The sequence below is a fragment of the Impatiens glandulifera genome, chromosome 1 (assembly GCF_907164915.1).
Source record: "Impatiens glandulifera chromosome 1, dImpGla2.1, whole genome shotgun sequence".
Lineage (NCBI taxonomy): Eukaryota > Viridiplantae > Streptophyta > Magnoliopsida > Ericales > Balsaminaceae > Impatiens > Impatiens glandulifera.
This window is the reverse complement of record NC_061862.1, coordinates 92,275,443-92,287,667: the sequence shown is the minus strand read 5'-3', so window position 1 is coordinate 92,287,667 and position 12,225 is coordinate 92,275,443. Positions and strand designations below refer to the sequence as shown.

The window sequence follows — 12,225 nt, the reverse complement described above, 5'->3', positions numbered from 1 at the left end:
TAATCAATATAAGTTAGAATATATACTTATATTTAACATTAGTAGAATATGTGTTTTTATGTAAATATGTTCAAATTGTTATAATAATTACATATCAAACTCACTTTTATTTTAAAATTTTAATTGTGATCTCAAAAATATAAATTATAGTGTTTTTATGTCAATTAAAAAAATATATTTATCAAAATAAATAAAATTCTTTTTGATTTATTTATTTTTAAAACTTTAATAAAATGCCACTAAAAATTCATCTATATATTATGACCGACAATTTTAGACATAACACGAGAACACGATCCGAATCGAATACGCAAAAATCAGGTTCGAGTCATGTAATTTTTTTTGTTCAGGTCAATATCGGATTGACCTTTTTAACCTAATTAGTAAACATGTCAAAATTGAGTCGACCTGAAATGACCCAAAGTAGACCCGATAATCTGTTTACAAATTTTTGTTTGTTGAGTTTTGTGTTATTATTTTATATACACTCACTCTTTTTTTTGGTAAAATTATTTATAAATAGATTTGTGATTTAGTTTCATTTTTGTTTTGTGTTAATATTATTTTAATCTAAATCGAAAAAAATTGAATTAATTACATTAGTTTAGTTCGAGTTGAGTTAGGTAAATCGGGTCAAACAAGTCATGTTTAGTTCAATCACAAAGAAACAAAAGTTATAGATTTTGACCCTAATTATCAAACATGTCATATTCAAGTAAGTATCGTTTAACCCGTTAATCTTCCAATCCAAATCTGACAACCTGAAACTGACCCAAATTGTTACCCTATATATGACTGAAATTAAAAAAATTCAATTAAGTAAAAATACTTAAAATTTATTAATATATAATTAAAAATTAATTTATTTAAAAGCGATATAAATACTAATTTAATATTTTAATTGGTAATATTATTATTTATAATATATAACTATTTTATTTTATAAAGTTTATACACGATTCACTGACATTTAGTTTATTAAGTAATACTATTTCATTATTCTTAAATTAAAGTTTGATCATTAATTTGTTCCGGTTAACATTTTAAATTAAAAAATTTACATGTGATGATAAAATTTAAATAATTCAAACTTCTTAATTATTTTAGAAAGAAAAATTATTCATGTGTTATAAAAAAGTAAAAATAATAGAAACAATTGCAATAAAGGCCCTTTTGATAAGGATTTGATACGGAAAAGTAGACACAAATTTAGGGAATCGACAACATATATGACCAACTTTAATATAAGGTTGTTTTCTTTTATATATATATATATATATATATATATATATATATATATATATATATATATATATATATTAAATAGTTATGAATTATCTTAGAAAAAATAAATAGTTATTAATTAAATTTATATATCTAATTTATTTATATAAAAATATGACTATAAGGGTTAACACATAATCAGTAAACACACTTGATTATTTAATGACACATAATTTACCTCCTAACGAGCTCGAACCTAGTAACTCTCAAAGAGACGAAATATCCACCTCTTATTACAACTAGACTATGAGAGAATATTATATCTATTTATATATCAATTATTTAAAGTGGTTAGATAATTATTATTATTATTTATTTATTTATTTATAAACACGGTACTCATTCTAATTTTAAAGAATAAACAAATAATTTACTAAGATATTTTTTTAAGGGTTAAAAATGTCTTAAATTTGATTTTTTCTACAAATATTTAAAGTTGAAGTTGATAACCATGACTTTTCAAATACTATTTGGTGCACAATTTGTGAGTTTTCCATTGACCCGACACAAATCTTGTGGGTTATATCCTCCAATCTAAACAACACAATTTCATTTCCTATGCATTATATATATATGATTTAGCCCATCCAAGTGAGTATAAAGTATAAATAACTAAATTCAAACATAAAATAATTAAATAATAAGTGGGGGGCGGGTACTAATCTTGGCATCCATCACCAGCCGGCCGATTCTACACATTATAATATTAGGGTTTTCTCAAAGCATGCCAATAAATATGTCTTAAGATGCTTTTTAAGTATTTTAATTAACAACTAAATTAATAATATATAAATAAAAGAAATACAAAAATGTCAGACAACTCCAATTCCCAAACAAAGAATAAAAGAACACAAACAAAGGAAATTCTTCTGGCACCCATTCCCTTCATAGAAGACAGAGAAAGACTCTCTTTCTCTCTCTCTCTCCTCCTGGAGTTATCAACCCAACATAAAGAAAAGCAATGTTTTTGCTACTTCCATAGCCATTATTTTTTACTTTCTCTCTCTTTCTTCCTTTCTTTCTTCTTTCGAGTCTACCGTAGTACTTACTAGTAGTGTTTTCATCACTCAGCCCAACTAAAATCCAACTTTCAGATTCTTCTCTTAAAACCCCACAAACGACACCCCCATTCTATTTCCATCGATTTCACTAGAGAAATAGTAATTCTAGTATACTATTACTTTGGCTTTTTCATGTTTGTATTTCCATCATCTCTTAAAAAAATAAACACAATATGGATACCTTATTCAGACTCGTTAATCTCCAACAACAACAACAACACAAACATCATCAACAACATCAACAATCCGATCAGACATCCTCTTTCACAACCACAAGTCGAACAACTTCAACAAGTTCTCCTAGATCCAACAACTATCCCATCTCCATTAATCATCTCCAACATCATCAACAACAACAACAACAAGATCAAGATCAAGAATGCTTCAACCTTTTCATGGATGAAGAAGACTTCTCTTCTTCCTCCTCCATACAAACTAACTACTACAACCCTTATAACCACAACCACAACAACCACCACCACCACCACCAACAGCAAAATCTAACTCCGATCGCTTGCGATATCACAAACGACTTCACCTCTTCCCTCGCTACCGGAAAATGGGCTTTCGACGTTCTTCTCGAGGCTGCGCGTGCCTTGGTTGACAAGAACAGCGGCCGCCTACAACAACTCATATGGATGTTAAACGAGATAAGCTCTCCTTACGGAGACGTGGATCAGAAACTCGCGTCCTACTTTCTCCAAGCACTTTTCGGAAGAATGACAGATTCCGGCCATAGGACTCTTAAAATGTTGTCATCTACATCCGAGAAGAATTGCTCTTTCGAGTCAACTAGAAAAATGGTTCTAAGGTTTCAAGAGGTCAGCCCTTGGACCACGTTCGGTCACGTAGCATGTAATGGTGCAATCATTGAAGCCGTTGAAGGGGAAGCAAAGATTCACATTGTTGATATTAGCAACACTTATTGCACTCAATGGCCAACTCTACTCGAAGCACTCGCGACTCGAACCGACGACACACCTCACTTACGAATCACGACAGTCGTCTCAACTTCCGGGGGCGGCGGTGGAGTTCAGAGGGTTATGAAGGAAATCGGAAGTCGGCTGGAGAAATTCGCTAGACTAATGGGAGTTCCGTTTAAGTTCAACATAATATATCACGCGGGAGATCTGTCTGGATTGAACTTAAGTCAACTTGATTTGAAAGACGACGAGGCCTTAGCTGTTAACTGTATAGGTACGATGTTGTTGTTAATCATATCATGGCTTATGACAAGTGTTTATTTTTATTTTTTTTGGTATGACTTGAGTGTAGGTACGTTGCATTCTGTTCGGTCGGTTGGAAACTGTCGGGATACTGTCCTCTCCATGTTTCGAAACATGAATCCGCGTGTGGTGACTGTGGTTGAGGAGGAAGCCGATCTCGAAATAGGAATCGACGGGTATGGTTTCCTAAAAGGTTTCGAGGAATGCTTGAAATGGTTTAGGGTTTATTTCGAGACATTAGAAGATAGTTTTCCGAGGACGAGTAACGAGAGATTGATGCTCGAGAGAGCTGCTGGACGTGCGATCGTGGATCTGGTTGCGTGTGAGCCATCTGATTCGACTGAACAGAGAGAGACGGCGGAGGGGTGGTCGAGGAGGTTTCATGGTGGTGGGTTTGGACCGGTTTTATTTAGTGATGAAGTGAATGATGATGTTAGAGCTTTGTTGAGAAGATATAAAGAAGGATGGTCAATGAATCAGTGTAGTGTAGGCGCCGGAGCCACCGCCGGAATATTCTTGACGTGGAAGGAACAGCCGGTGGTTTGGGCTAGTGCGTGGAAACCTTGATTGAGTTGAGGATGGGAAAAGTTGATTTTTTTTAGGGTGACAATGGTGGTGGGCCACAGGTGCCAAACAATTTGTATGGTTTGTGGATTTTGATTGGAAAATGGCCAACTGGGAGAGCATTGGGCATACTTTGCTTTTTCAAAGTAATTTTATTATTATTAAAAATTATATATAGGACTTATTAATATATTTATTTATATATAAATCCACTTCCTAGTTTTACATCTTCAAAACTTGTCACTGATCAATTCTTAAAACTCTCTAAAAACGGTTTTTTACACTAAGATATTAAATGTCTAGGTTCAACAATCTCTGTTTGAGTTAGGGTTGAAATCAGGAAGTCTCATTCAAATTTTGTTATAATTTTTCTTTTGTAATAAATTTTGTCCGTTCAAGGCAAAGTTCACTTTGCTTCTTTTTTCGTAAATAGACTCAGTCCGAGATCTTCTGAGAAGCAACGTTTTTTTAAATGAATTTGAGATTTAACTTTATTATTTTTTTGTGTTAATGTTATTTTAGTCTGAAATATTAATTATATCGGATTGAGTTCGAGTTAGTCAAATCAACCAGATAGGAGGTTTGAGTCAATTAAAAATTAACAAGTCAGGTTTAAATATTTTTTTTATCATAATTACTAAACATGTCATTGTTTAGGTTAGTATTGCTCAACCCGAGAAACACGAACTTCGTGAATTAGCCACCTAAGATAAATGATTAGTTTATTATGTTATGATCAATTAAACAAACTTTAAATATAAAAATGAAATAAAAATACATAACATATATAATATTTTGAATGGTATACAAAATCTAAATAATTAAATTTATACAAAATAAAAATCACTTTAATTTTGACAAGTTTAAGGTTTTATTTAACAAAAAAATATCATGACAAAATTTTAGTTTTTAAAACTTAATTAAACACAAACTCCTTTTAGACAACTCACTAGAATTTAATTTTTGACATAAATGTCAATATTATTTTTAGAAAACATTGAATAAACGTATCATAGATTTTGTTGTTTAAAATCTATAAAACATATACCATCAGTATTTGGATAAACTTATCATATGATAATAAACATTAATTGACATAAGAAACATTCCAAATAGATTTAATGGGTTGTTAATATTTTAAAGACTTCTTTTTAATTTATGCATAAATTACGTAATTGTTAGGTTAATTTATTTATAAAAAAATAAAGTAATTGTGTTAGGTAGGTTTATTATAATTTAATATATTTTAAAAAGACTGATAAGCAGTTGTGATGTTAATTTTAGAACCTGATTAGACACCAGAGGAATTTAATTAATTAATGTAAAATAAATTGAATAAAATTATAAAAAAAAAAAAGTGGGTCATAATCTGGTGGGTGAGAATATCAGGACGGCAAATAGACATATAATTATTGGTAGTATAGGGTTTTTAATTAGTTGCCTCCATGCTGTCATGATATTGATATATACATATATATTTTTACTTCATCATCATATAAATAAAATATTAGACAATTACTTTGCAGATATTTGTACAAATAGTGAAGCATATTTTCCTCCATTCCATCATCAGAAAAGTACGGTCTTTTGAACTCTTTACAATTCTGATTCTTTTAAGTTTCTCATACATTTAGACTCTTGGCTTTAGAACCATTTATTAGATCAAATTGTGACCTTAAACTAAATTCCACCTTAAACTAAATTCCGCCAATAATTAATTAACACGAATTGACACAATTCAACACGATATTAGAACGGAACGACACAATATTAGTACGGAACGACACAATACGATATTATCTCACTCAGGTCGTGGGTTGGACACGACACACGCACAAGACGACACGATAATGACACAATTATGAGTTTATACGATCGTAACACGGTCACAAGTCGACACGGACACGAGACGAATATAGACATGAGCACGAGTATACACACGAAACAATATAGGCACAATTATTTTAATTACGGAGTCAACTCCTAAACGCACACAAATGTAGCGATTCTCTTCTTAACTTTATTCAACATATCAGAAATATGTCAGATGTACTTATCGTTGCCAGACAATATGCTGTCTGATCAAGATCTGCAACTAACTCTACTCAACGGACTTAGAGACGAATTCGAGTCAATGATATGTGCTCTAACTTCTAGACAAAATCTATCGTTTAATGAGATGACAAACAACCTTTTAAATCATGAATAACAACTCATATTTTAAAAAAGAAAATTCCATTATTAAAATATTTCACTCTCAGACGTTTCAGTGAATGTTGTTTATATTTATGGGCATGGAGGTGGAAAAAATCGAAGACAGAATCGAGACAATAATCGTCCACAATGTATTTTTTGTCATAAAATTGGTCATCGCTCTGAAAGTTATTTTTATAATCCACCTTGTCAAATATGTAATGTAAAGGGACATAGTGCTCTCGAGTGCCCTTGTTTTAATCATTTTATAAATCTTACGACAATGTTAGTTACATCGTACTATTGTAGAATCCACTTGGTGTCCAGATTCGGGTGTTACCGACCATATTACTTCTGATCTTAATAATCTACACGTACATGCTCCTTATACATGTACTCAAACTATTAAAGTTGAAAAATGTATGCCTCTAAATATTTATAATATTATAGGTACCACTAAAATTTTAAATCACCAAAAACCTCTCATCTTACATAATATCTTACACGTTCAGATATTACTAAAAATCTGATGAGTGTCGTGATATTTTCATCTAATAATAACATGTTTTTTGAACTTCACCCGAATGTTTGTCTTATTAAAAACCGAGATACGAAGACAGTACTTCTTAAGGGATTACTCAAGGACGTACTTTATTGCATTTACCCTATTGAAAGTTCGTTTTCAACATGTTCTAATAAACAAGTGTTTATTGGTATTCGATCTCGGACTCAAATTTGACATTCACGACTTGAACATCATTCTAGCGCTATTACATCTTTAGTTATATCACACTTTAAATTACTAGTTTTAGGTAGTAATACTAATTTTGTGTAGATCATGTCAATATGGGAAAGCACATAACTATCTTTTTTGGCTTCTAAATTTACATCCATATCTCATTTAGACCCAATGCATTGAATGTTTAAGGACTTGCTCCTGAATTTTCGTCTACTAGTTTTTGTTATTTCGTACATTTTGTGGATGATTTTAGTAAATTCACATGGATATATCCGCTAAAGAAAAAGTCTGATGTTTTGAATATGTTTATCAAATTTCTACGACTTGTTAAAGTTTGTTTAGTCGTAAAATAAAAATATTGCAAATTGACTAGGGAGGAGAAAATATAAATTTCGAATAATTAACAGATCATCATGATATTTTACATCACTTATTTTGCCCACATACTAATGAGCAAAACGGTTTTGCTAAACAAAAAATTCTTCACATTATGGAAACTAGTCTCACTTTATTGGCTCTTACATCTATGCCACTACATTATTGGAGTGAAGATTTTGAAATGACCACATATCTTATCAATTGTCTTCCTACTCCGACATTACATCAACAATCATCATTCAAGACTATATTTAACTCTTCTCATGACTATGATTTTTGGAAGACATTTGGGTATTCTTGCTATCCACTCACACGAATGTACAATCAACACAAACTCGATTTTCATACTACTGAATGTGGTTTCCTTGGTTACAACTCATCTAACAAAGGTTATAAATATATTCACATTTTGTCTAAACGAATATTTATCTTTCGACATGTCACTTTTGACGAACTCACTTTTCTTTTTAAAAGTAAGGACCTTGTGCACTTATCTAAATCACCTGAAAATAATAAGACTCTCTTATAACAATTATACTTAATTCATCAATACCACCTCTATTATCTCACATCACTTCATTGTCTCCACCATTACCCTCATCGACCTCCACAACATCACCAAACACTATATCATCTTATTATACTATTATTATCGTTCCTTCAACACAATAAATTATCACAACAGTTAATGCACATAAATCTTCTACTCATCAAATGATCACATGCAACAAAGCACAATCCATGTCCTCCTCAGCTCTCATTGCTACTTCTTCTACTATCACACCTACGTGTTTTATTAAAGCTAATATGGACCCGCAATAACGTCTAGCCATGATAAATGAATATAATGCTCTTACTCAGAACAAAACATGGTCTCTTATTCCTCATACACCATCTCATAATCTTGTTAGATGTAAATGAGTTTTCAAACTTAAGCATAAAGTTGATGGGTCTATTGATTGACATACATCACATCTTTTGACTAAAGGGTTCCATCAATAACAATGTATTGATTATGAAGAAACATTTAGTCACGTGGAAAAACCCACTATTATTCGTGTTAGTCTTTATTATCAATGGTTCATTCATCAACTGTTATTAGTAATGCATTTTTTATGGGTCTCTACAAGAAGAAGTTTACATGGCACAACCACCCAATTTGTCCATCCAAATTTTCCTAATCATATATGCAAACTTCAAAAAGTTATATACGGTCTTAAATAGTTTCCTCGTGCTTGGTATGCACTCTCCAAACTGCTCTACTATCTCTTGATTTCATATAATCGAAATTTGACACGACTCTCTTCACGTATAATGTGCCTCAAATAACCGCATACTTTTTAATATGCGTGAACGATATTATTCTTATAGGCAACTCTAAATCATTTCTAACAAAAATTAACTTCAATTAAATAAACTTGTAAGGACGTCGAGTGTGATAGGTTATAGAACTTCATCGTCCCCCCTCTCAGCTTTACTAACTCCTCTAGGATTAGGTCCTCTTGGTTCCTTCATAGCTTAACACGTGTCTTGTGGACACGTGACAATATGGCTTGAGGTCAATGATTTCAACCTTGATTTGCGTTTCAGGCTTCTTTTAAAATGAAACATTTAGTTTTTAAAAGATTTTGAAAATACATAGAGCGGTAGATATTAATTATGTAAAAACAATTAATTATTTGTTCAAATTTTAATAATAATCTAGGGGCTAAATAACAATTTAACTAGAACCCGGTTTTAATTAATTAAACATAACTAATTTAAAAGATTATTTATTTGAAAATCAAGAGTTTCCAAGTGATTTTATGAAAATCAATAAAATGATACGTGTTTAAATGTATTTATACTAGAGTTTCTATAAGGGGTTCGAATTTTTGTTACGCCCGGGAAATGGTTTACGCGCTATGTCCTCCGCGCCGCCTAAGGACATTTTTATTTTTCAAAGATTCTGGCTATTTTAAAGATTTATTTATAACATTTTATTCCATTTTAGTAGTCCAGGGGTTCTAAACAATGTTAGGTTTAGATGGGGTAAATAATTATACAAAATTATTAAAAAGGGTGTGTACCTGTTGCGCTAGTATAAAGTTAACAAAACCTGAAAACGTCGTCAGAGGAAGGTATTAGATTTTAAAAATAAATTCAAATGGGGTCTTAGCTGAAAATATTTGTTTTGGGGAGACATTCCCAAAATATTTTATTTTATGACCTCGGGAAACCATTTAAAAATTGAGGGAAGTTCCCAAAATTATAAAAATAATTTTGGATTTTGAAAAGTGGAACCAAACAGGCCTTATGTTCAAAATCCTAGGGCTTGGGTCCGTTTAGACCCATCTAGGCTCAGTCGGGCTCGAGAAGCTCGGTCCCAGACTCGGGCTAAGGTTCTAATTCTTAGGTTAGAGTCTTAGGTCTAGGGTCAAGAGAAGGCTCGATCTTAGTTAAGGTCCTAAGTTTAAGGTTAGAATTAGGTTTACCGGGCCTAGGTCAAGTTAGGGTTCAGTCTTAAGATTAGAAACATCGGTCCTAGGGTTAGAAACATCGATCCTAGGGTTAGAAACTTCGGTTGAAGGTGTCGGTTCTAGGCTAAAATCATTGGTCTTAGGGCTCGGTCCTTTCTCAAGAACACCGGTCGTGATCTTCGGTCGGAGCTGAAGAACACCGATCTTGGTCCTCCATCGTAGGATAAGTTTTCTCAATCCCAAGTTTAGACCCGGGTTCATTTTCTCGATCCCAACTGAAGAATAGGACAGAGGATTACCGGTCACTGTGTGTTCTTATTTTGGTCATAATTTTAGAAATCTATAATTTTTTATTCACATCATAAAATCATGATCTGTAAGTTACAGTTAGTTCATATGATCATTAAGAACAACAAAAGCCTCCTAACATAAATCACGATTATTGGATCTTTACAAATAAATACAATTTCTAGGTTAAATTTTGGGATTTTTCAAATTAGGTAATTTCAAGGTTCTTATTTTTGTTCCATTAGCTTTAAAATGATGAATATAGTTGAAAACAATCAAAACAAGAACATCATTTAAACATTAAAACAGTTTTTAAAGACTGAATCAAATCCAAAATTTTCAAAAAACACAGTTTGATCAAAATAGTGTTATAGTTACTTTGAATTTATCCTAACACATTAACAAACATGTTTAGCTACTAATTGAACCAAAAAATTCAGATTAAACTCAAGAACACCAAATTTTACAAATTCCAATTTTCAATTTTAATTTTTAAAAATTTTTGATTCAGATTGATTTGATCTGATTTCTTTCAATATAAAGTTCATACATGATATATAGAATGATTCTAAACAAAGAAATCACATAATCAAGCTCAAGAACAGATCAAACCGATCAAACTTGAAAATTTTGAAAAAATTCAAACTTTCCATTACAAATCAAATTATAGAGGTTCTGGATTCATATCAACAATTGGAGAACACTTCTTAGATGTGTTGGAAGCTTTCCAGAAACCTGGATCAAAGCCAGGATCACCGGAGAAAGTTTTCTAAAAAACAGTTCTTGGACGGATTTTGTTCCTTTGATTCGTGTTGTAAGATGTTGTAATTGTTTGATATTTGTTTGATGATTTGGTGTAGAAACTATAGGGGAGTATTTATAGTAGGAGTATGTCGGTTGAGGAGGGGTAATTCAAGTCGAAATTCACATTCGACGAACTTATCCCTAATTTTATCCTCAGTTGTGGCAGCTTTATCTAGGGGGAGATAAGGTTTCTAGATAAAGAGGTATTTCTGGTGGAGATAAGGTGAGAACGTGGACGAAATTTAGAGGCATAAGGATGGTTGTAGACAGAGCTAGAGCTTCTAGAAGAATCGCCTGGCGATGATCGCGAATACGGCAAACGCGCTCCGTTCCAACGAAGAAGAAGATCCAAACGACGTCATTTTGTTAGATGTCGTTTGCGTTCCATTCGCGGCCAGCGACCTTGACTAACAGGGTTAGTCCATCCCGTTAGTTGTTCTAGTGTGGGCGGGCGCACGTGCTTTCGCTGCATCCGTCTATGTGGCGTGTTCTTGGACGTTAGATGATGCCTGGGCACTCATCTGATGGTCCATATTCCTGTTTCAGAAATTAAAAATAGTTCCTGCTACACTAGATTATGAGATTTATTTTTATGAAAAAACTATTTAAAATTGATTTTTAATATTTTTTTACGTTTTTCTTCAACAAAAATTTCACAAAAAATATTTCTAAAATCATAATAAAAATTATGATCATATTTTATTTTTTGTTATTTTTAGGAATTTTGGGGGTATTTATTTAATTGTTTTAAGTCATATATTAAATATAATTTATGATTAAATCACAATTAAATATTTTTAACCTCTTCTTTGGTCTAATTTGGGTAAAATAAATACAATATTTTAACCTCAAATTATTTTTGGATTTTTGAATAATTTTCATAATTAGGGTTTAATTATTACAATAATTAACCCTAATTTGATTTTAATTCCTCATTTGGGTTATTTTAAATATAAAAATTCAAAATATTATTAAAGATAATAATATTATTTGAATATTTGGGTAGGTCAAATTTTCATGCTTACAAAACTATTCTCTGTTAAAGATTTATGTCAATTACATTACTTTCTTGGAATGGAAGTCACTTGTACCAAAGATGATTTATTTCTTTGTCAATCCAAGTATGTTGATAATATTCTCACTCGAACTGAAATGCTTCAAGCAAAGTCATTACACACTCCCGTCTTTGCTAACACCTCTCTTTTTAAACATGATAGTGATCATTCATC

At 31.6% G+C, this 12,225-nt stretch overlaps 1 protein-coding gene across 1 annotated transcript; it reads left to right on the top strand.

Moving 5' to 3' along the window:
- Nucleotides 1-2,067: 2,067 nt before the first annotated feature.
- On the top strand, nt 2,068-4,468 carry LOC124919297 (protein SHORT-ROOT-like). Its single transcript, XM_047459520.1, has 2 exons — nt 2,068-3,542; nt 3,621-4,468. The coding sequence occupies exons 1-2, from the start codon at nt 2,519-2,521 to the stop codon at nt 4,136-4,138; spliced, it is 1,542 nt and encodes a 513-aa protein (XP_047315476.1). The 5' UTR covers nt 2,068-2,518; the 3' UTR covers nt 4,139-4,468.
- Nucleotides 4,469-12,225: the final 7,757 nt, after the last annotated feature.

Excerpts from the sequence above, each read along its gene's own strand:
- LOC124919297 (XM_047459520.1), top strand. The coding sequence starts at position 2,519 with ATGGATACCTTATTCAGACTCGTTAATCTCCAACAACAACAACAACAC. Across the intron at positions 3,543-3,620 it reads CTTAGCTGTTAACTGTATAG|GTACGTTGCATTCTGTTCGG; the intron begins GTACGATGTTGT and ends ACTTGAGTGTAG.